Genomic DNA, 26761 nt, shown 5'->3' on the forward strand with positions numbered 1-26761 from the left:
TATCTCATATCTTTTTTTTTTGTTTTCAATAAAAATTGACATGAGATGTGAAATTTCTGTAAAAACGACATAAATAATTTTACAAATCTTTTTTTTTCCGGATATTTTATGACGAAAGTGTGAATTTATGTCGAAATCTCATTAACGAGTTTCCAATTTTTAAGGAAGAGCAAAACTCCAGTCCGAAAATGGAGTTCAATGGCGGCTGCATAGCCAAGTTCTTTGAACTCGGTGAATTAATAGGCTTTACGTTATGATTTTTTTAAATTAACGCAATACATATTTTTTTTGGAAGGAAAAAAACGGGACAAAATTTTTCCCCGACAATTTATTCACAAAAACGTCACATTTCAGAAAAAATGTGGAGAACCGCACCCTTGAAAATGAATATCAACAAAGTGAAAGGGTTGCCCTAAAACTGGGTGAGTTGTGAATAATATTGGCGGAGAAGAAATTGAAATAAAATGCCCCCCTTTAATTTCTCTTGAAACTGAAACGAGGGAGAGAATGGGGATTTTATGAATCCGATTGTTATCACTCAACAATGCTTTAGCGAGCCCTTCACGATAATAATCGGCGTAAATGCACACATTGTTGTGATAAGAGTCCTTTTAAATGGTCCCTTTAAATGCTTCATCGCAAAAGGACTCATCCCTTTTATTTTCTCTGTTTGAATTTTAAAAATGCACTATTTATTATTTATTAATCAACTTGATGGTCTATTGCAATAGTTAGTTTTCATAAATATATTGTGTTGAATGTACATATTTTATTTTGTTTCTCACCTACAGCTAAAATGTTTTCTCGAGATGGTAATTATGACTTTCAAAACTATACTGTTTGCAATTGTTGCGCTTCGTAATTGTTAGAAATGGTCGGGAGTGATATGATTTTACAACGATGTGTATCTCTTGTTTTAATAGAGCTTTTGCAGATGCCATACTTTGGAGGGAATAAAAACAGCTGATGTTAAATAAAATTTGAAATACATAATTTGACGAGCAAAAACATTAAGATAAATTTAAATAAAGGCAAAAAATGAAGTATTCATGAGTTTAATACAGTGAAACTACTGCATAATGATATCAAGAGTCAGATAAGTTATCGTTATGCTGGATTTATGATTCTGGAATACAGTGAAATCTTGCTACTACGTTACTCAATACAAAAATAAATCCCTCTATTTTTACTAAACCACACAAGCACCTCGTCCAAATTCCTCTGTGGTAATTTCTAACGAATTGGTACATGTTTGAATGTGCATGCATGTGTTGTGAACCTAACGTGAACAATGTTACTGTGTAACGGCTGGTTATGTGTAGTGCTGCTATAAATTTCTTCTAACTATGAGTGAAATGCGATGATTCAATAATTGTACCATTGTAGGCCTGTTGCTGTCTGTGGGGAGACTTTTTATAGAGGGAGATCTCAGCTTGCATTCGCACCCTCAAAGTTAGGAACTACAGAAAACAAGCTTCATCTGACCACCACTATGGCAAAAAAAAATTCCTCTTTTACAATACTTTTTAAATGGTAATTGAAATTGCTAGTCTTATGTAAAACTCCCCTTGATACTATGGTATCCTTTACCATGTTAAATCACTCTATAACTGTTTTTTTAGGGGATTTTGAAACTACTACAACAACATTCTTTACATTTCACTCCTAAAAAATCAACTTCAATATACTTTCAAATTTCTCACCAGTTTTTGTTCTTTCTTGGATGTGTATTAACATGTGTATTTTGCACTATGAACATGTTAATGGAATTGCCGTTAAGCTACTTTATGGGGAATACACAGAAGTATTGTGTGGTAAACTACTTTATACAGGGAAACTACTAACTGAATTTTATTTATCAACTATAATTGATAATAATTTATCAATTATAATTTTTTGCTGTCAGTAAGCAGTCATAAATGCATTTTATGATGGTGCTAACGATGCAGATTCCAAAGAGATGCCAACAACCGCATAAATTTGGTGGCTCCTGATGATATGTATCTATCCATCTTGATGTAATGATAACATCTCCAACCATGGCCCCCCACATAGGGGGGGGGCTGACAGGGCTCTAGCCCTGGGGCCCGGGACGGTTATAATTTTTTTTACTTTTTCACACTACATATTAACTACAGAAGGGGCCCGTTAAAAGTCTGACCCAGGGGCCCGCAAAAGATCCCAGCCTAGGGGCCCCGCTACAGGATGTGGGGGCCATGTCTCCAACAATATTCTTTCTTGGTCTGCAGAGTATCATTGTATTGAGGTTCCACTGTATATTAACTAACACAACATATGGAAAGTGTTCTGGGACTGTAGAGTAATGGTTGTGTAAAAGTTTAATTGTCATTATTTATTTTTTAAATAACTGTTTAAAACAGTTATATGAAGGACAGTATAGAAATTTTAACATACTGCACTCTCAAAAGAATTTATCACTGTTTGTATTTTCAACACTTTTCATGTTTATTACCGGAACTATAACACTGTTCATGATATAGGGACAAAATAAATGCATTCACTAGTTCTGTAGACAAGTATATATATATTAAGGTAAATGTGATGAACTGATGATTAGCCATAATTGTCTGCTATTATCCATAATCACCAATTGTCTCTAAAAGTTGATAAATTCTCCTACATTAATCACTTTTATCGGTAATCATGCATAATTCCTGAATGAAGTTGGTAAGTATGATAAATATGCAAGAAATCATGCAAAAATATCTCTTGGGCTGGGATTAGCCTACACTATAAAAGTTTCAGAAAGTTCTTTTATAAAACTTCAAAAATGCAACCAATATGCATTTCAGTTTTAGTGAAGCAAATATAACCAATAGGCTTATATTGGTGTTTTTTTTCAGGTTTTGTAAAAAGTCTTTTATCAAACTTTTATAGTGTGATTCGGGTCTTAAATTCAACCAATTTTTAATATTTCCCATATGTGATGGGTACATTACACACATGAAGTACAGATGACTGTATACCAAGTGAATATAATTGGAAAGAAAAAGTCGGATTCGTGTATGGAATTGAACCACCAACCTTGCAATTTTCGGGCACGTGTTCTACCATTAAACTACAGAGGACAGACATTTTCTTTCCTAAGAACACAGTGTTCCTTTGGACTGAACGAGACTGCACGATAGACAGCCTCCTAACTCAGCATCAGCTTGTAACAAAGCACAAATGGCAATATAGAATGAAACAATGAACTTCTCCATTAATTGTACGAAATACAGACATAGGCGGAGATAGACTTGGAAGTCTGGGGGGGGGGGCAAGATGATGTCAATTCATCTATACATATATGCATTAGATCTGCTGACTTCACCTTTGATGCTGGGGGGGGGGGGCGCAATGTCCCCCCCCCCTGTATCTCTGCCCATGAATACAGATGACTGGATACCAAGTGAAGATAATTGGAAAGAAATGTCACATTCCTCTGTGGGGAATTGAACCATCAACCTCACTTTCTAGGCTCGTGTTCTACCATTAAAAATTAATGATATTAAAAATTTTAACGGTAGAACTTGTCCGGAAAATGCAAAAGGTTGGTGGTTTGATTGCCCACAGGAATGTGACTTTTCTTTCCAATTATCTTCACTTGGTATCCAGTGTGTCATCTGTACTTGGTACAATTAGCAGAGAAATTCATTATTTTGTTCTACACCACACATATTTTTCTCTAAAGATTAAAAATGAAGTGAGTATTTTAAGGATAGAAAACATAATTACTCTCATTCTTATAATGTTAGCTTTCTCCACATTTATCAACATTTTTAAACGCAAACATATTCACCATCACCGATCGAATCCATCATCGCAGACTACTACTATTAATAAACCACGCATGCACTTTGTCCATATTCCTCTGTAGAACTTCTAACGAATCGGTACATGTTGGAATGTACGTGTTGTGAACCAAACATCAACCCTGTTTCTGTGTAATGCTTGTTAATTGTAGTGCTGCCATCTGCCATCAATTTTTCTAACTAATGATTAATAATTGTATCGTTGTAGGCCTGTTGCTCTCTGTGGCCAACTTTTTAACTGAGAGATCGGCTCGTATTCTTGCCTCGAAGTTGGAACTGCAGAAGATCAACTTCAGCTGACCAACACTGTGGCAGCGGTTGGGGTTCAAACCTGGGTCCACGTGATGCGAGGCGTCACTATGACCATTCAACCACCACAGCGGCCATCATCCTACACTGAAGTTTGAGCAAAAAATGTTTGGTAAATTTAAATAACTCATAGACAATCCATCATGGTTTACCTATGCAAGCTGGAGTTATGTACAATTTCTGGTAAAAATACAATAAATTTATAAAAGTTAATTAAACTTGCCAAAATTTTTGGTTACATGCATAATTGCCGCTATTATGCATAAAATCACCAGATTTATTACATTTACTGTAACATAGCTATATATATCAAATGTTATTAGTGAACATGCGGAATCACCACATCACTGCCTTCTTGCCAACAAACCCTCGTACAATCAGAGATTTGCCCATGCACCATAAATTTTGTTATTTTGAGAAAAATGCTAGTTTTTTTAAAAGAAGTGAGTTCTTCATAAAGATGTATAAACGAAGAGATCACATAATATAGGTCTATAGCCAAATCGCAGCTGTTTACATAAGTGGTACTTCTCTCTTGTTAGAGGTATTTTGTTATCAATATAGTCATTGAAATTTTCATTCCATGCAATTTCATTTTAATGAATAGCTTCACCGTTCCTGCAAAATGTGATGCGTCAAAATTTTAAATTTTTGTTTATGACACTAAAAGCTTCATGTTTTTCCTTGTTCTGTAAAAATATCATAAATACATATTTACGGCTGTTTATTGGTCAGAAATATATAAGGTTTTATGGAACATGAAGCACATTTAAAGAAGCTTTTAGTGGCATAAAAAAAATGAATGTTTTGACGTATGACATTTTACATGAATATGGTAACGATATGTAAAATGTTTTGGCCATTACTTGGCAGTAGTGTAATTAGTCTATTTTTTTTAGATAAAACAAGTCTTGGTTCAGTTTGCTGGGACCCGTGGGAGTTTGCATTTAGCCAGTCAAAATCTATTTCCATAGTAAGTCTCTCATAATTTGATAAAATAAAGTCATTCAAGGAATTTCTGTTGGAAGTTTATTGGTCTTCCAAGAGTACAAGAAGTTTTCTGCGACAAACGAAAACCAAGATACAGAGAATCCAGTTTAATATGTTATCATAAGCACACAGTAACAACCTATTGTAGCTGTGGTGGTCACGTGATCATAGTGACAGACTCGCATTGCGAGGACCTGGGTTCAAACCCCACTGGTTGGGTGAAATTGATTTTCTGTGGTTTGTAACTTTGAGGTGTTAATGTCAGCTGACCTCTCTGTTTAAAAGTCTCTCCACAGAGAGCAACAGGCCTACAGTAGTACAAATCTTCAATCATTACACTTCATAGTTTAAAAAATAGATGGCAGCACTATAACAGAGAATTACACAGAAACAAATGTCACGGTAGATTCACTACACGCACATTCCAAGACCTACCAATTTGTTAGAAGTTTCGTAGAGGAATATGGATGAAGTGAATATGTAGTTTAGTAGTGCTAATGACCTATTAAATGGGAAAACTTGTTAAATGTAAAAAAATTGGGGTCATGGAAATGACTTCTTAAATGATAAAAAATCTAGAGCACAGAGGAAAATGTTGGTACTAGTCAGTTATTTGGATGACTGTAGGGAAGCTTTTTCAAGTTGCCACAATTTACAACACATTCGATGGCACCCTGAGATTTATGTTTGTGATTTAAGCAGTGCCCTGTTTTATCCACAAAACAATCTCTCATAAGGCTTGTGTTTTTGTATCACCGATTGGGGGCCGATAACCACCAGTACAAAAGCATCTTAAACTCTTTCTCAGATCACTTGCATTGACTTTTACTTGGTTGAAAAGTTTTAATTTATGTGTTTGATTCTTACATTATCAACATATTTTATTGAGAAAGTTGCTTTTTTTTCTAATAATTTTTTTTCTTTCTATCATTTCAGATCAAATGTATGTTGATATGTCATTTCAGTATAAGCTTATTATATTATGCAGCCATGATTGGTGTAGCATGAAATATCTAAAAAGGTAACACTTATAAAGATTGCAACATGTTGATGACTAAACCAAGTAGCAAAAAAACAAAACAGAAAAGTATGTGGTAAAAAAAAGTTGTTAATTAGAACCTCTATATAATGAAACTATTAAACGAATTTCTTCTATATACAAGGTTTATTCAAAAAAGTATTCAACCATAATTTTTCATCCTTGAACATGTGAGCATGTACAGGGTGCATGTATCTGAAACGGTTGTACCACTCCTTTATTGGTGTGATGACCATTTTCTCATCTGTGAAGGTCTGTTGAATCTTGTAGATTGTTTCCACTCGAAATCAAGCTTCACACAAAATTCAATACCTTAGTGTTGAAGTTTTTCTTTCCATTTTGTCAAGAATGAAAATGCTATGGTGCTCACTTACACTTCCTTATTCATAAGTGGTCTGCCAACAACTGGCAGCTTCTGCATGCAGGTAAATATTCAAACATGTACACTAGGATTTTATGCATACATGCACCAAACCATGCTTCCCTAGCTTCATTTGTTTACGCACCAAAAAGTTATGGTCTGACACTTTTTGAAAAAACTTCTTACAGTCTGACTCGATGTAACAAATGCCAATTTAATTTTTTAGGTATTTCTGCATGTGTGCTATATTTATATATGCATATATTTATATTCTGCATGTAGTATATCTATGTTAATCACAACCTAGATGTGCTTCAAAAATTCAAAAAAAAATCTCCAATTCAATTTTTTTCCAGGTTGGGTGAGTTTTAGCAAAAGGTAACGACATGGTGGTGGAAATAGGATCTAGAGCCTCATCCAGATATACCCCATCAACTGGGATGTCTGCAAAGGAGTTGTGTGAGAATGACGACCTTGCAACCAGTCTGGTTCTGGATCCTTACCTGGGCTTCACTACTCACAAAATGAACCTCAGGTGATGAAACTTAGATGAATACAATAATTTTGGGCTTAACTTTGTTGATCGCAACAATATTATATCATGAAATGGTCGCAATGTATCAAAATGATACATTTAAATATTTGATAAAACTGTACAAATACTTTAATACATTGATTTGAATACGTTGATTTTGTACAAAGATTGTTATTATTTTATGATTTGTTAATATTTCTTTCAGTTGCAATTCAAAATTTGAATTTTTTTTAATTAAAATATAAATTTATTGCCTATTTTAAAAAAGTCAGTTATAAAATATTAGTTATAATATTATAAGATTTTTTTATTATAATGAATATTATAATTATATTATATGCTTAATGACTAAATAAATATTATGATCTGTGAAGAAAACATTACATGGCTGCTTGTTTACAGAAACTTTTATTCTGAAACATGAATGTATCAAACTGATACAAAATGCTCATAGCTATATCCACACGCACAATAAGACAGCATAAGTTGCGCTAAAATTAGCATAAAGATGAACAATGAAGGTACTGACGAGGTGTACCCTCTCCATCTTCAACAGCAGAAATGGTGAGGGAAAATATTTTACTTGTATCATTCTGATGCACATACAACCGACGGAGGGTTAAATCTTCACATAGTCACAATTAATAAAGTAAAAAAATATTCATATTAAAATCTTAAATGATTTAAATTCTTCAACTTACTGTATTTGTTACTGATGTTCTCTACTTTTTTATTTAATGATGAAATAACTACACTATCTTGTAATTGGCATGATAACTGGGTTTTGTTTTTTAACATGTAAAATTAAATGTTTGACAACGATATGAAAAATTTTACATAAAAATTGTATGTTCTGATATCATCATGCAATGTTCTCTCTAACTTTTATTTTATGTGCACAATCCTATTTCTTCTGGTTAGGAATAACATACTATGCCATATCTACCAATGGTGTATTTTGCTATTTTATGCAAAGCATTTTAAAGGGAATTTAATGGTCACATACCTAGCAATGCTCAGCAAGATCACTCCTTGAGGGTTGATTTCCTCTCGCAATTTTTGTTCTTAACATACATTAACGATCTCCCTAGAACCCTCAACTGCACCACTAGATTTTTTGCTGACAATTGTGTAATTTACCATAATTAATCTGAATTCCATCTTTGACTGGTGCTCAGCATGGCAAATGCCTCTCAGCACATCAAAATCAGTTTTCATGAGTTTCACGTAAAATATATTTCCTTCTGAATTTTCATACTCCTTCAACCAGTCAGCCAACAAATTACTTTTTCCTTTTTCCCTTTTCTAAAATAGAGTTTGATGCTAATAAAATATATTTTCCTGATTAAAATTTTTTATGAATACGTTGAAACTGACTTCATGTTCTTGACTGTGATTCTCTTATTACTCAATGACTTATTTCCTGATTAACTATGGCTACATAAGCTTCTCTATGATCATCTTAACTTTTATACTTCTGGTACTACTAAGCCATCCCATTTCTTCAGCAGACTTAACCATCCCCAAAAATCAAATGCTATTTGCTTTTACTGACTGTTTTAAATATAACTTCTTTCCTCATACTATATAGTTGACTAGAACAAACTCCCTTCCACCAGGCCTGTAGCCAAAAATTTTGTTTTGGAGGGTGACCACATGCATTTTGAGGGGGGAACCAAAATGATAGAATAATAGATTTGTCATCGTTTCCCCCCTTTTTTTCAGTTACTTTCTCACATTTTTGGGAGTACAGACCCTCAAGTATCCCCTCTCATTATGGCCTTGCCTTCCACTATTATTGATTTTCTAACAACCTCTGAATTTATTTATGCAACATAAAACTATATTCTCTATCACAATCAAACCCCTTCTCTTTTATAGGCCTCAGCATATTACATAGCTGCCAACTTTTGAAAATGAAAATTCGGGAGATTTTCGCGCGAACCCGTATTTTATGCTAAAACCACTACCTAATAAATACAATAGGGATTTTCCAAACATAAAAGTTAAAGCGTAGGGAATTAAATCCCTACTTAAAAACTAGTCAAATTAAAATAGGGATTTTACTCACATAGAAGTTAAACCCTTGGAAATAAAATTCCTACGCAAAAAACAAGTGAAATTGGAGGCCAAAACTTCAGTGATGTAAAAATAAATATTGTGTTCAATCAGAAACGCTGTGAACAAACATTCTGCGCGAATGACCCCAAAATCATCGGAAGATGAAGGAAAACACCGTCAATTTTTGAAGAACACTGACTTTTTGTGACACTTGCTTGGTTTTTTTTTTCATTTCACATGAGTGATTATGTCAGTCTTTCCATGACCGATGTTTATGTCCATAACAGAACTTGTACAAAAAGGAAAAGTCGGCCCTCTTCTGGAACGTTTGATGAAAGGAAATTCATCAGAATAAGTATCTTTAAAATTGATTAAATATGTTTTTGCTTATCAGTATTCATGCTTTGTTATATCGCACGTACGTAACTTCAACAAAAGAAATTTTGACCATATGCGCGTCACTATAATCTTATCCAATTATTATCCAGGACTATTGGCTGCTAAGAAATTTCCCTGTAGGATGACAAACAACTTTGTTACCATCAGAGGGTTTGTAAAACTTCATTAAAAAGGGAATTTTCCCATTTACGACGTGTGACGTCATTTCAAAAGGAAAAAAAAAAGGGCTTCATGCCCCACAAGAAATTTCTTAGGGATTGTTTTCATAAGTGGGGATTTTTTTTTAATGAAGTAGGGAATGTTTAGGGACAATTAGGGATTTTTGTGATTTTCGTAAAAATTCGGGAGATTTAAGAACTTTTCGGGAGGTCGAGCAATGAAGCTAAAATTCGGGAGACTTGGCAGCTATGATATTATATTGTATAAATAAATAAGGATAAAATTGTGCCAATTGATTTGTGATTATGTTCATTTTCAATAATTATAGCCTCTCTGGAAAGTCAAGTGTCAATAGTTCCAAGATCATTGATGCTTTTTGATAATAGCAGAGTAGTCCCGAGAAAGGAAAAAAAAATTACACTAGCAGTGAACAGGGTTTTGGGGATTAAGACCTAGATATATATACTGCAAAAAAGTTTTAACAACAGCCACCCCCCCCCCACATCTTTATATGCATTGGTGACTATGGCTGAACTGGCCAAATAGGACAACTTAGAACCATTAAAATACATATAGAGTAGTGACAAAATGATGATTTTTAGCTCTGAACTCATCAGAGGAAGCATCTAAAAAGAAAATTGAAAAATGTGACGATTGGTGAGGTGTATACGAAGCGACGAACATGAAACATTCCTTTATTTTGCATTAACATGCGAAACACACAACCCTTCGTGATGAAGGTTAAAATCGAACTCTCTAGAATGTCTTCGTCTCTCGATACAACTTAAATCTCACGTGTCTCGTGAATAAAGTATTACTGTACATCCTTGTTAACAGCTTGCCTGTTACATACTCCCCCTCTGGTTTCGCGGACGTCCCGGCAAGGAACCAGCAATAGGCGTTATGGGAAGTTGTTCAGTGTTCTTGTTAGTTCCAACTTTGAGTGGTCGTCCCTTCTTTCGTGATGACACTATGGATACAGCATCCGGTTCGCACATGGTGTGAGAGCAGAAGTACGATATACGCTGACAGAGACACCCGATTTGGCCGGATCAGCGACTATGTACCTCGTAGGCGATCTCTGGGCTAGCACAGGGTACGGTCCATCTCGTTGTGGCGTGAACTTTGTCGACCAGTTCTTCCTTCGAGAACTCGGTTTGGAACCGTTGTCAACATAACCTTTGCGTTCATCCCGTTTTTGTTCCACTTTCTGCTTCACAGAAACTCTTGTAAGGCTTTGCATGGGAGTCAACCTGTTTTCACGACTTCTTTGGGCATGGCTGCGACTTTCTGATCGACGCGCGTTAGGGGTTTGATCCGAATATTTAATGCCGCTCCCCCTGCATTTATCGTTCCCTTCTCTAGCACTGCTTATACTTGTTTGGGTCCTTGACTCATGGAAGCTATTGCTAGACGTTATTGTTTGGCTTGGCATTTTACAACGATGCAGTATCTGATAATATCCTGGTGATCCTGGACTGCGTCGCCTGGGACCGGAAAGTTCGACTCGTTCGTTCCTGCGGAAACGTAAGTCTAGTACTTGCCTGCCTGTCGGAGTAACTCGTGGTTGCCTTTGCACCGATTGGTGATGAAAGCTTCTTGCGGATCGGTGGATTTCGCTATGGACAGCAGGACGTGGATAGCCAGAAACATGACGTGGATAGTCACGGACGCGACCTGTTTGGTTCCTGAGACGTCTAGACCGATCGCACCGCTGAGGTTCCGATGCCATATCACCATGGTGAACTTCGTCTTCGGGAGTGTCTCCTCCCCCTGGACTGAAAAAATTTTCATTCTTTTTCCACGACCTGTTCAGCACTTGTTTCCGTTGCTCTCCTTCAACTTGTCGTAGTTGGCAAGAATTCAAGTTAACATGCTCTACTACATGTTGAACAGTTTTAATCGTAGACTCGTTCACAAAGTGGAATCGCTTCCGAGTATTTTCCCCGAAGAACCATTGCCTTCGCTTGAGATCCAACACGATACCAGCTTTCTCTAGAAAGTCGATTCCCAAAAGAGTTCTGTTACCGACGATTCCAGGAAGAACTATAAATTTCGTCCTTAGTCGCTTCCATTGGATGTTGACCAATACCGTTGTGGTCCACACATTCACCGTTGATTGCTGTCCGTTTGCAAGACGCATCTCGATAGTTTCCTGATGGAATTTGGCGTTTTGCTCTTTCAAAATACGATGCAGAGTATCACTTGCGATACAGTGCATAGCACCGATGTCGGCACAGGCAGTTCCCACTTTGCCATTTACATGAATTTTTAACAATGTTACGGGTTTTGTTACAGAAGAGCATAGATTCAGTTCCAACTGACCAAACTGAGCGGTTGTCGCTGTCATTTCGGGATTACAGGTCGGACACTGCGCTCTAATTACCCCCGGATATCCACATCCATAGCAGCTTAGAGGTCGCTGTTCATCCAGGCTGATCATGGGAAGTGTCTGTTCATCTGCACGAATCACTGGTTTTGATGAGGTCCATGGATATTTCCTCGGTGTTTGCTTTCGACGACCCTCGACATCGTACTGTTGGTTGAATTTCTTTGGGAAAGTACTCCTGGCATCTTCATACGCGTCGAGTTTCTCCGCTAGTTCCGATGGGGAGATCAACATGGCCCATACATCGATGAAATGTTCTTTCACTTGTGGAGGGCACTTCTTCTTCATCTGATCAGCTATGACTAGATTAATCAAGTCCTCGAATGTTGTGACCTTAACTTCTGTTAACCACCCTTCAAGATACGTTTTCAACTCAAAATAAAAATCACGCCATGAACTCTCCGAGTTTTTCCGATGCTCTACAAAAAGCTGTCGAAATCTGTCCGCATGTAGCTTAAATCGCTTTAACAGCAGTTCCTTGAGATACCGATAGTCCTTGAACTTCTCGTCAGGCTCCCTGGCACAGATCCTAGCCACCTCCTTCGGTAAGCTATTGATGAGATACGTAATCCACAATTCTTCCGGAATCTGGTGTAATCCCATGTGTCGTTTGAACAGGACCAGGAACAATGGAATGTCATCTGATGATTCAAAACGCGGAACCGACACTTGAAAGTCCCGATTTGTCACAGCCGGTCGAACGGAAGCTTGGCACTTCTCCACTTCTATCCTCAGTCTCTCGAGTTCGAACTGCATTTCTGCTCGCCGGTTCCTCTCTTCGGCATCTTCCCGTCGAATCCTCTCCTCTGTTTCTTCTCGTCGAATTCTTTCTTCTGCTTCTTCTTGTCGAATTCTCTCTTCTACGAGGGTCTGTAGCACTCCTTTTGCGAAGACCTCATCGTATTCTTTACTGGACGTAATCAGCTTCTTCAGCTCTATCACTTTCATCTCGGGTTCGGTAGATTCGCCCATCTCTTCGGCAAGGCGACGGAGTTCGTCTTTTCGATATTTCGCCAAGTATGCCATTTTCACTCACTTGGTACCTAATTAGGATGTCCGCTTAGCTAAAAACACTCACGCGTCTATTTTAAACGTTGGGCGCCAATGTGACGATTGGTGAGGTGTATACGAAGCGACGAACATGAAACATTCCTTTATTTTGCATTAACATGCGAAACACACAACCCTTCGTGATGAAGGTTAAAATCGAACTCTCTAGAATGTCTTCGTCTCTCGATACAACTTAAATCTCACGTGTCTCGTGAATAAAGTATTACTGTACATCCTTGTTAACAGCTTGCCTGTTACAAAAACTGAAAGAGTAAATAAATGTTTTGGTCTCTGAAATAGAAAGTAAAGCAAGGTTGAAATGAGCTGGAAAAATGAAGCTACAAAAAAGGCTGTCAGGAAACACATAAAAGAGCTGCAAATACTGAAGGAACAATGTTAAATGTGAATCTCTCAGAATAAATTTATGCTAAAAATTTCCAGAAAATAATAAAAAGAAGAGAAATATGATAAAACTAAGAATATATGTAGATGATAAGGAGAAGACATACATGCATAGAAATAATTGTAGATTTATTGACAAATTTAGAGTTATTAGATAATGAGGTATTGTGATGAGATGGGGAAAAAATAATGCAGCAGAGTAGTTAAAACAATCCATTGACTTGGAATAGCGTTTAATAGCTTAGAAAGCTCACTGAATGGGTTAGAGGTCATATTGAATCAGAAGAAATTACGAAACAGGAGAACTTCTGGGGTCACAAGAGAAAATAAATTGCTGTTGTAATGTTGAACCAAGATGGACTTTATGAAAAAACAAGAGTATAATGCTGGCATGAGGCAGAAAAGTTTTAAAAGGGATGTTGTCCAAATCAGTCTTCCATATGGAGGTGAAACAACAGTTTAAACAGGCAAGTTAAAGAAGACAAAAATATTAATAATAATAATCTGATCAAATTTGTCATTTAGAAGTACCTGAAATACTAAATATAATATACCATACATACTCATGTATAAACTGAACCCCCTCCCACCTCGTTGGGCATTTCGACTATTGGGGCCTTGTATATATATGACATTTTCTTGCATACTTGTGTGTAAAATTCTGCTGCATTATAAGTGGCATAGGAAATAAACTAGGTTTTCTTTTTCATTTATCATACAGCTTCCAGCCTTTCAATGTGGACACAAAATCTCTCTTGAACACAGTAGTTGAGTTCATAGATCATCAGGATTATAAAAAGGCATATCGCCAGCTAACTTCATGGGATTGGTTCCCAAGATATATGCGATCAAAGTCACTGCATCTGCAAAACCCTTTGAAAGAGCATGTGAGTACAGAAACTATTAGTTTAATTCTTTGTGATTTATGTAAATTAAATTAATGTATATGTGAAATGAAGATAATTTGATTTCAGCAATACAGTGATACTTTGGCTAATAAATACCTTGGCTTACAAATTTTTCCTCGGTTTTTCGAATTTGAATATCTCAGTGAATATCACTTAGAAATATGGAATTTTTTTGTTGCCATCAATTAATTTTTTTGTTTTAATAACTATACAACCACTTGAAACATCGACGTATAGTACTACATGTTATTTGGAAACTTTTTTAATTCGAAATATACCTCTGGATCAGTGGTTCACCGGTATACTGTCATAAGCCCTGTTAACTATGCACCCTGTATATTTTGGCCACACATTGATTACTTCATGAAGAGCTTATTCAGACATTGATTGAGACAATGAATTCAGACATTGATTGAGACAATGAATTCAGACATTGATTGAGATAATGAATTCAGACATTGATTGAGACAATGAATTCAGACATTGATTGAGACAATGAATTCAGACATTGATTGAGACAATGAATTCAGACATTGATTGAGACAATGAATTCAGACATTGATTGAGACAATGAATTCAGACATTGATTGAGACAATGAATTCAGACATTGATTGAGACAATGAATTCAGACATTGATTGAGACAATGAATTCAGACATTGATTGAGACAATGAATTCAGACATTGATTAAGCATATTAACTGTAGATGTTCTTAAGAGCTTTCTGGCTTATTTAAATACAAATTGTTGAAATATTTTGCTACGCTCCCTGTATATATATCTCTGGAGGTATTATATTTCATATACAGTGAAACCTTGCTACAATGATACTCAATATAAAAATTAATACCTCTACAACGATATCTTTTCAAGTCTTGTTTGGAAATTCCTATACCCTAATGTTAAACTGCTGCTTCTCTATATAATGATAATCCCTCTACAAAAATTCTTTTCTTAGTCTGCACAGTATCACTATATCAAGATTTCATTGTATTCAGAAAAATATTGAGCTACAGTCGTCCCTCCGTATTCGCGAGGGTTACATTCTAAGGCTGACTGCAAAGAAAATCAGTGAATAACACAAATCCTAAACTTTGGTTTTTAGAGATCCCAATTTTATTGTACCTGCTTTGTGGGGAAGAAATAGAAGTGTGGGGGTCCAGTGATTCAAGGTTATGCTTTCTAGAAAGAAAAACATAATGTCTGTGAGTCGTTTCTTCCAAATTCCAGTTAATTTGTTAGAGTATAGTAATAAGGTTTCCTTTACCAATTTTTTTACATGTAAAAACATACCTCAGATGGGTCTATTTCATGGAAACAATCCATTGCTGATTTAAGAAGCCTTTTGCTATGTTGCTCATAATGAAATTGTCTTCTAATTCTCAGGATTTGCAGATTCAATAATGATGGCTATAGTGTGCAAGTTATGTAATGCATAACTAGCATATTTTTTTATTGCACCCACAGAAAAATAGAATTTTCTACATGAACGCATCAGACATGAGAATTCAGAGCTATATAGTAGCATAGTAGCAGGTGTATCCAGTGCCGCTCTAATGCATGGGTCCACCCAGACATGGCCTGGGGCCTCAAGAGAAGGGTCTCACAAAAATGAAATCTGGTTGAAATTTTCAAGAATTTGCCAGGTAGGGCCTCAGAAAAATCCCCTGGCCCGAGGGCCAATGATGCTCTTAAAATGGCCCTGGGTGTATCTAGAACAATGGCGGATCAAATTTTACATTCTTATTTCTTGATATATATTTGACTGTATACTCATTGATGCCATAATAACAGGAAACCACAGCAATGAAGCTAACCTTTGCTAGTTTTTTATTTTGAGAAACATTTGAACAGCAGTTTATATAAGTATTTTCAGAAGCACCAGAAAAACCTTTGGGAGGGATATTTTAAGTGTTTATTTAACACTTACAACTTATATTTTGTTCTGATACGAGAATTATTACCTCAGTAGTGTTTTCCAAAAAAAAAAGGGAAAGAGACCAAGCATACAAAAACCGTGAATATGAAATCAGTGAATTTTGAGGTCCAGTGTATTCCATGTAAAATGAAAGGTAAGCTAAGAGAAATTGCATTATAAAAAAAGCATAGCCTTGAAGCATACAAAAACCGTGAATATGAAATCAGTGAATTTTGAGGTCCAGTGTATTCCATGTAAAATGAAAGGTAAGCTAAGAGAAATTGCATTATAAAAAAAGCATAGCCTTGAATGTTTTCATGGCACCAAGCTTAAAACAGTCTAAAAAGATGAGAGATTATCTCTCTTTTCCATCTGCATATATGAGAGACATGAATAAGAGCTGACCACAGCCCATATGTGCACATCTACGAACCCCTTATTGGGTAATGCACATAGTAAAGATCTTCAGTATCTTTATATTCTTCATTCGGTTGTGAAGCTAATAATGGAGAGCAACCCCTTTCAACCTTGGGTCAGTGTTTGTTTTTTTACAGTGCTTCTTAGTGTTTTATAAAACTTATCTTCGAATTTGGGTCGTCCCTAGAACAATTTCCCATAGATTTCATAATCTATGGATTTTTTTTATAATCTTTATTAATAGATTATGCAGTTTAAAAATTTGTGGTAAAATATTTGCTGATGATTGTGTTATAATATTCCAGAGAAAATTACCAAACGCTCATTAACAGTATTAATAGTGACTTTTTAATTCTTCAAAACTGGTTTCTTGATAACAACCTTGAGATAAATATTTCTTAAAACTAAATTCATTAACTTTTCATTAACAAATGCTCAGCTAACTGGTTTTAATCTAACTTCCCATAATTAACTCTGTTCCTGCATCAACTCATGTACATGCTAACCTCTTGATCAAATTTCTACTCTAAGATATCTTGGTGTATATAATTATCAAAATTTAAAATTTCATTCTCACTTAGAATATTTTCAAACAAAGCTCAGTGTTTTAGTGTCATACAAATTTTTTGTTGTAAAGTTTCTTTTTGGATTAGTGATGTGATCGTACTTGTGCTTTCCATTTCAGTTGAGAAGAAAAAGAAACTATATTTTTTTTATACAAATACAAATACAACGCCACAACAGGTAAATTGCCCAACGAGGTGGCTGACTTAAGAACATCATGGATCCCCGAGCCATTTTTTGGAGGCCCTACCTACTACTACTACACCACACATGCACCCCGCCCACACCCCCCCCCTCGCGGAACCCCCAAAGAATCGGTACATGCGGGAATGTGTGTGTACGTGTAGTGAAACCTGACGTGAAATTTTGTTGTTTCTCTGTAATGCTTGTTATGTGTAGTGCTGCCATCTGCCACTAGTTTTTCTAACTATGAGTGAAGTGTTATGATTGAATGATTTATCGTTGTAGGACTGTTGCTCTCTGTGGCGAGACTTTTTAACGGGGAGATCAGCTCGCATTTGCGCCTTGAAGTTGGGAACCACAGAAAATAAATAATAAATTATATATAAATTATAAAAGAAAGAAAATAAATTATATATATATATATATATTTTATTTATTTATTTCATGGTTGGTTTCATGGTTGGTTTACATTGATACCTCATGTTATAAGTATGTTGTGCTTAGATTTGATACTGAACACATGATTTAGGGAAAACATCAAAAAATTCAGTCAAGCGTCAAAGAAACATTAGTTTACAGTTCAGAAGTCATCAACCTTTTTCCAGTTGCTAGCGCTGCCTGTACCCATCATCAAAAGAAGAGCACCCTTGCAACAAGTTTAACATATGGAGGCATGAAACAATGATTTCCATCCTTGAATATAATTTCTCAATGGCATTTAATTGGAACGCTGATCAAGTGCTTGCGAGCACGAAATCAGACATGAGCATTGAGAACTCTAGATACTTCAGGGGGGAGCATTGTGGTGCTCACGAGTAATGGGTTGAAGATGCCGGTTATAGTTGTTGTGGCTGGAATCAATAAGTAAACTATTTTCAATGAATTTTTTTTACAAATCGCAAAAAATTACTGTCTTCCATTTGCTGAACTAAAGATGGAAATGCTTGAATTTTCATGTTATGTCAGTATTGTGGTGTTGGTCTGCCTGCTCTTTGCAGAGAGACTTTTTCAAATGGAAGACCAACTCGCATTCGCACCTCGAAGCTGGAAAACCACAGAAAAACAACTTCAGCCGATCACCACTGTGCCATCAATGGGGTTCGAACCTGGATCCTCAGGACAAGAGTCCAGTACGATGACCGCACAGTGTGAGGAAGTGACGACAGTACTAACATTGCTCCTCTGTCCTCTAATTTCTTTTTAGAAAAAAATTGTCAGACTTATAATAAATGATTATAACACTCCTTCAAAAGAAATTTTCAGTCGCTTACAAATACTACCACTTCGATGTCTTTACTATCTATTATTTAATTATTATTAAGATTATTGATATTTTTATATAAATATAATTAATAATTGGTTATAAATTTTATTTAATAGATTATTAAATCTGTTTCAATTATTAAGAAAAATCAGTACTCACACTAACTTTAAACTATTCACGTACTTCTGACCGATGTAATTTCAATTACTCATTACCGGCAGTCCATAAAACAATACTTAAAAACATTTCATTTATCATATTCTGGAATTTTACAATACTTTGCCAAAACAAATTTGAGACATCCTTCAAGAAAAAAACCTCAAAACTCACCTATTTCAAATCACCAGATATTAAATAATATTTTTAATTTTAACCTCATAACCTGCATCTCTGTATGACTTGGTTGATATATTTTTTTGCCCCTTCCAATCTGTAATTTATACATTTTCATTATATGGGAAAAAAAAGAAAAGAAAATAGATAAAAAGATTTCTTTCAACCTTGCTCACATGCCTATAAATATATATGACATCTTTTATTCTCCCCCCACAACCATTTATTATGCCTGAATTGCTTTACTTATCTGAGTGCACCCCCCGCCCTTCCTCTATGGTTGCACTTTAATCTTTCTTTATCTTTTCTGTTTGCTATTTTTTTTTCCTTTTTTTGTTTTGTTTATTTTTTTTGTATGTGTTTATTAATCAATTTAATTTTTTTCCTCATCACCATTTGATTTACTTGTAACAAGTGTTATATATATATATAGTTTTGATTTCATTCAATTTTAATTCACAAGAAGTCTTATCTTACTTTGTAAACTTACTGCAACTTATTGCAACTTTTTTGTAATAATCAGTTTGAGATCTTTGATCTCCTTGGTTGTATTTCCTGGTTATTTGTATTTTATACTGTACAAAAAAAAAAAATGATAAAAATAAATAAATAAATAAAAAATACTTATGGGAAATCGGCTTTGGCTTCTAAGAAATGTGATTCCAGAATTAATTATCTTCATGAGCCGAAATGTAACTTAATTACCGGAATTAGCTATATTATCCACAGATTATAGGTTAAAAAATCATCTGTTGTTTGTATAGATTATATAGATATCTTTTTTCCCAGAGGTTGGGATGGGAATAAATGTTTTTAAAATAATCCACAATTTTTTAAATAACAAACTACTTACCAAACTTTGTAGGAGAATTAAAATTTGTTGCGAAATTTTTTTTACCAACAACCATTTTTATTGTGTATGATTAATGGGCAGAGATACAGGGAGTGCCCCCCACCCCCCAGCGTCAAAGGTGAAGTTGACTGATCTAATTTATATATGTATATATGAATTGACATCATCGTGCCCTTCCCCCCAGACTTCCAAGTCTATCTCTGCCTATGTTATGATTTCATTTTTGACACTACAGAAAGCTGCTAGAAATTTATGTTTCACAGAATAATCATCTATCAAATATATATCACGATTTCCTTCCCCCAGCAAAATTTTTACATACTCGGATGATAGTCTGCTATTTGGCAAGAAATTATGGGATTGATTTAATTTTTTTTAAATTTCATAAGATCTGAGACAGAAATATCTGATATTGAAATAACTTTTATTTTATGGTTCTTTTTTAGATTATGCGTTATTTAAGAATATTTGACAAGGATTCTGGCTTCAAAATCTCACAGTGTTCAAGGTACTCCATGGAGGGATGCATGGGAGCAAAGATGTGTGCAACCAAAAAATGGTAAGTCAATTAGTTTGCCATGCAGATTTTCTTGGGTATTGACACAGTCACATAATGTCAGGTGGGAAGAGATAGAAATGGGCATCTATATGAGCCACTGGAGAACCTTTGTATGTAATGATACATTGCTTTCATATCAATTACACATTTTGTTCTCACACATTCAATTACGGATTTTGTTCAAAAGGCGACATTGACAACTAATGTTTCATACGGGACTAAAAGAGCAAGAACATCAATGAAGCTACTGAAAGTGACTGTCCATTAATACCAATGACGACCCAAATCGTGATACAAATTTCAAATTGTTATCCTACACTTCTAATGGGATGGTTTTATTTTTGCAGGCACTGAATAGACACCCGTGATTCAGTTTATCAATTCATTATGCTATTTTTGATTTATGGTATATTCACCTTGATGATGTTACAGCTTTTTGCCATTGTTGCTTGTTTTAAGGAATTGTTGAAATAATTCAAGTTTCAAAATAAAGAAACTCAGATTCGCCCATCTTTAGGGAAACACTTCGATATCTTGCAAAAGATGTGAGGCGGGATGAATCTGGTTATGTTATGGTATCTTGACATTCAGTTTCATATGGGTTCCACTATATTGATTACTATTAATGAAAATTTTGGAGCATGTGGGCACTACCATTCAGAGTAGTTATGATAGAAGAAAACAGACTTTCACTGATCCCTTAAGTAAGTAAAAGTTCAAAACAGGAACATTTATGAGTATTTTTTTAGCTTTTACCAGTTTGCTCTGGTAAATTCTAGTTTTTATTGGTCTTCTGGATTTTTTACCACAACATATATACCTCTTAAAAAACAGGTGAAAATTCCATGAAAATAAAATTAGAATAACAAGAAATAATTTCACAGTATGCATCGTCTTTTTTTTTAATTAAAAAAAAATGCAATATATGGATAGTTTGTTTTTTTTCAACCTAAAAACTTTTTTTATTTTCCAGGTTCAAAAATGACAAGATACCATTTTTAGTTGGCTGTATAGCTGAGCTGTCAGAGGAAGAAGAATCACAACTCTTATCACCAGGCAAAAATGATTTCAGTGTAATGTACTCTTGTAGGAAGAATTGTGCCCAACTTTGGCTTGGGCCCGCTGCTTTTATCAACCATGACTGTAGAGCAAATTGTAAGGTAAAAATATGGAAATATTGTTATTAAAAAGGTGAAGGGGTAACTATTACTCGCCTTTCTAATTAATTCCTCCTCCTCCCCCCCCCCCTATAGAATACCTTGTATGAGCTATGTTTGAAAAGTAAAGATTCAATAATTGCTTGGTTTACATTATCTTCAATTATCTCAATCATGATCTTCAGCTCTGTAGGTCTGGTCTTGAATACCCTATGAAGTAAAGCTGTCTTTACCTATCCATCAGGAATAGACTTTCTGAAGTCTTGGTGTGATCATCTCATCAGAAAGCATAAAATGACTGTGGTGTGATGAAGTGAACATTGCGTTGATGGATTGATTTTTTTTTTGATCTTTTGCAGTTTGTAGCTACTGGAAGAGATAGTGCATGTGTTAAGGTACTTCGTGATATCAATGCTGGTGAAGAGATTACATGCTTTTATGGGGAAGATTTTTTTGGTGATAACAATTGTTATTGTGAATGTGAAACATGTGAAAGGTTCGATTTATTTTACATCCTTCATATTTCATTTTTAGCTAGTTTTTTTATACATATCAGTGAATTGATTTTTCCATTTTCCTTTTTTTCATATCTATAAAATATTTTAGGAGAGGGACTGGTGCCTTCAGAGATCGCAAACCTCAAGATGATATCTACCAAGCACGCAAACTAGCTTATAGACTGCGAGAAACAGATCACAGACTGAACCGGTTCAAAGAGCAAGCTAAGAATTTGAACAGTTACCTCAATGGTGATGGGATGATGTGCAGTAATTATCATTTTTCTCCTTCAAAATTTACAATTGGAAACTTATTTTTTTACTATAAAGCTTAGGTATCAAGATTTATTGATATCTAACACAATAGGCACATATAGTTTTCTAATGATACGTCACTTTGCCCCAGGACTTCAGAGTTGTATTTACGGGGAAGGGGGGCGGCTAAGTGGACTTTATTCTAAGGTGGCAAGTTGAGAGAGGGTGGTAAATTCAAGTAATTGGTGGTCAAAAACATCATATAGTATGATTCAATTTGAATAGCCCATAAGTGGTTCCTCTACAGGGCACCTTAATTATCTTTAAAAGAAAATGCAATTTTGTGGAAATTTGGAATTTTAATTTTTGCCTTGTATTTAAATACAGTCAAGTTCACTTATAAGGAAAACTGATATTATGAATTCTTACAAATTTTTCCAATGTCCTGCAAATTTTTGTTGCTTATCTATGTTATTTTGATTGCTTATAATGAACACAGATTTCAGCAAAGTACTCATACAATGACTTTTCAACCTGTTTTCAAACATAAATTTTGACAAATTTCTTTCTAATCATATCTAAACCTTCTTGTCAGTAAATCTAATTTTCTTCAATGTGTAGGTATTTAAATAATGATGTACAAAATAATTATTTCCATGAAAGACATTCTAGTAGGACGTTTTTGAGTGCTGTGAAATCCCATTCTGCTTCACTTTTGTTTATATTTTTTTCAGTGTTGCATCTTATTTGGTTTTTCTAATCTTTAGTTGCACATTTGGGATGTTGATTGTGATTTTATCGTGACAGAGTTAATTTTTGGGAATTTCAAGCTCAAAAATGCTGTCCGTTGCTTCAAAAATTGAAGCTATATAATTTTTTGAAATTTGCTATCCTTGATTTGAAAAGGCAAAGAGGAATTGAAGAATAAGTTTTCAGATAGTGAAGGGAAAATCCACAAGAACAGATTCACAGGAGCACTTTTTAAATGGTTAAAAAATGAGGAACAAAAAAAGGTTCAGTAACTGGGCTCTTGGTAAAAGAAAAAATTATGTTTTTCCACGTTTATTAGGCAAAAATGATTTTGATGCAAAAAGTTTAACGTCTGCAATCATATCATGAAGATGGGAAAAAAAAACAAATATTTTCATGTATTTACTAAATTAAGTAAAATTTTAATTTAAAATCTTTTAATTAATTTAATCTATTCTAAAAATGCTCAGGTTATTGAAAAATGTGTATCATGCATTTAAATTATGTTTCATTTTGCTCAAATGCATAAGTTTTTAAACCGATGCAGATATAATGAGGTTTGCATATAATGAATATTATGAACCATTTTGTAGTTTTTCCGGACTTTGTTATATGCAGGTTCAACTGTAATTTCAAATTTTTTCATACAGAGGTTGCTTCTGTTATAAATTTTATAAGTATGTTATATGGCATATCTCCATAGGAAGTTTATTGCCAGGCAAAAATTTTTAAGCTAAACTATTCATTTTGTATAATATTTTCAAAGTATTAAAATGAAATTAAGAATGTTCTTCCCCGCCCCCCTCTATTTTCCTCCATTCAGACGGTGAAAAACCAGTGGTTGAAGGAAGCACACCAGATTTGCTTTTGGATACCCAAGATAAAAATGTAAAAAATCGCCGAACAAAAGTTTCTCAGAAGGACAGTGATAACAACAAAGATGTCCATGGTGAATTGCTGCAAGCACCCGAATCTCTGTCATCTGTGAAAGCTGCAGTAGATGACGATGTGCAGTCTGCTGTGCAAAAACTATCAAATCAATTGCTGGAAGATATGGAAGACTCAAGGGAAAGCGCTGGTAGCTGTGTATGCGATCAGCCAAGTAATGAAGAACAGCTGAAAGCAGATGATGTTAACATTGAGCATTCACACTGTGATAATAGTCTTTCAGTTCTTGTAGATAAAGGGGAACAAAAAACTTCTTTAGAAACAGAAGAGAACGGTTTGATACCAGTGACTTACGACTCGCAAACTGTACTTTCAAATTGTGAGAAAATAAATGAGTTTAGTTCTTCCAAGTATGAGAGTTTCAAGTCATCATCTGTGATAGATGTAACTACACTAGACCTGATATGTAGTCCTCTGACACCTGGTGCACATAGTAGTGATCTAGAAATATCTATTAAACGAGCTATTGATCTCTGTGAGGAGAGTATTTATTCTCCTCCGCCCAATTTGACTTCTGATGAAGCTTTCGATAACAGTGCACCTGATATTACGTGCTCAGAAAATGAAGAGAGCTTAAGGACAGTTGACAAAAACATTGCCCTATCGCAACAAGAAAATTGTTCTGTGACTTCTGTTGATTTACTCACATTCACTGAAAATGAAGTTCCCGAATCAGTTTCTGTGTTGGTAGAAAACAATGTTAGTCATCCGTCCATTGAGCAAGTGGAACCATTGGAGGATAAATCAAATAATCTTAGCTGTGAAGTTCCCTCACTTGTTAAAGAGGACAGAAGTTTACAATCCCCTAGTGAAAACTGCTTGAAACTTTTAGTTCGAGTGAAAAGAAATGAATTTGGGACTTTTTATTCTACTGAAGACAAACGTTGCATTATTAGTGAGGCAAAAGATTCTTTTTTGCAGAAGACTGTTATTAGGAACTGTAAAAAATTTAGTTATCATCCTAGTAAAAGTAAGAAGAAGAAATCCAAGCACAAACGCAAACACCATCGTCACCGCCATCACCACCACCACCATCATAGAGCAGCATCGCACAAAAGGAACAAACATAAAAACAATATAGCCGAATCTTTCAAAGATGGCCCTCCTAATATAGCAAATATGAGTTTTGAAACTGAAACTTTCAATGAATTTTTGAATAGGGTAGGTCAGCCAAGGTTCAAACGCATCAGGCTGCATTATGGTGGTAACTGTTCGCTGACAATAGACATTCCTCCTAGAAAACACAAAAAAGTATCTTGATAATAATTTCTCTATTTACATTTGAAATACAATTTCGACTGTGGTAAACATGGAGAAAGGTTATATACAATTGTTTTTTAAGACACACTGCCTTTTTATTATGCATGTTATTTGTTTGTACTATTGTTTTAATATTGTCTGTAAATATTGTTGCACACCCTACTTATTTATATATAAATATATATATATGTATCAATATGAATTGATACACATCTAAGAGTTACTTTGTTGACAAAAAACTACGGGGAGACTTTTTTAAAAAAAAACTTTACTCTTGTTTTCTTTTTGAAAAATTTGATTTTATTTCTATAATCGGTTTTACTCTGTGCGACTTAAATGGGCAACATGCTTTGGCTGTGTCCAAGACTCAGACTCAAGGTAAATGAAATTAATTGGCGTAGTCGTAAATATATAATTTTTTATGTGTATTTAATTTATTCAGAAGGAAAATTGAGATTCGGCTCTTATGTTTGCTAAGAACAAAATGAGTTTTTGATAGAAATCAATCTTGATTTATAAAAAAAAAATCATTCATTTATTTTAACAACATTAGGCTCATCACTTCTCATAATTTATAGTATAAAATCTAAGGCAATTCAACATTGTGAATGATGTGCGAGTCCTTTATACCAATATGCTGGTTGATGGCTATGTAAAATTATATATTTGGTTGAGATATATTGGTAATAGATTAACTCATGATTTCTCATTTCACCAGCAATAACTTTACTTAATCTGAAAATCATCTTAAACAGCTTGGGTTGTATCAAGCATTTTCCTGATCGTCAAACTAATTATGCTACTATTCTTGATATGAACCTTAATAAATTGAAAATTGAGAAATCGGTATTTAAATTCTGTCTTGTACTGCATGATTCAATTGTAGTGGCGGTACCTCAACTGACGAGATGAATTCCCTTATTGAAAGTTCTACTTGTATCATGTAACCTTCATATCCCAAAGCAAGTATACTTGTATATAAAAAGAATATTAATAAAAATATCAATAGGACAGTCGAAGCAGAATATAAAAGTAGTTAACTCGCATTATAATTGCAGTGAACTTTATCATGCCCCCCAACCTATATCTTGGAGCCGTGCCATTCATGGGCTGAGATCTTCACCTTATTTTTCACAGACCCATCTGCAATAAATTTATATTGTAAAAAATATACTGCTATATTCATCTTGGGCTGGAACCCTTTTATGCCTCTCTTTTGAGGTGGGGCGTGAATTAATAAATGAACAATGCTGTTGGCTTAGACCAAGGGTCTTCAACTTTTCAGATATTGCAGGCCAAATTAAACTTTCCATGAAGCCTGCAGGCCACCAAGTCATACCATTTCATTCGCTGCTATCATAAACAGGGTTACCTACATTATTGAACC

General features: G+C 34.8%; 1 protein-coding gene across 2 annotated transcripts; it reads left to right on the forward strand.

The window, feature by feature from the left end:
- Positions 1-174: 174 nt before the first annotated feature.
- Positions 175-25496, forward strand: LOC149074954 (uncharacterized). 2 transcript variants are annotated; one of them, XM_089245913.1, is made up of 10 exons: positions 175-422; positions 5024-5097; positions 6051-6201; positions 6871-7049; positions 14231-14396; positions 20395-20507; positions 21481-21667; positions 22024-22160; positions 22271-22431; positions 23990-25496. In XM_089245913.1, the coding sequence occupies exons 4-10, from the start codon at positions 6901-6903 to the stop codon at positions 25372-25374; spliced, it is 2298 nt and encodes a 765-aa protein (XP_089102039.1). In that variant the 5' UTR covers positions 175-422; positions 5024-5097; positions 6051-6201; positions 6871-6900; the 3' UTR covers positions 25375-25496. The 2 variants fall into 2 exon arrangements, with proteins under 2 accessions (XP_089102039.1, XP_089102040.1); XM_089245914.1 differs by lacking the exons at positions 175-422; positions 5024-5097 and having other exon boundaries at positions 6052-6135.
- Positions 25497-26761: the final 1265 nt, after the last annotated feature.

This window comes from Pholcus phalangioides, unplaced genomic scaffold (genome assembly GCF_987345545.1).
Source record: "Pholcus phalangioides strain wild (caught in Gottingen) unplaced genomic scaffold, Ppha-v1.0 ptg000016l_1, whole genome shotgun sequence".
In the NCBI taxonomy this organism is placed as follows: Eukaryota; Metazoa; Arthropoda; class Arachnida; order Araneae; family Pholcidae; genus Pholcus; species Pholcus phalangioides.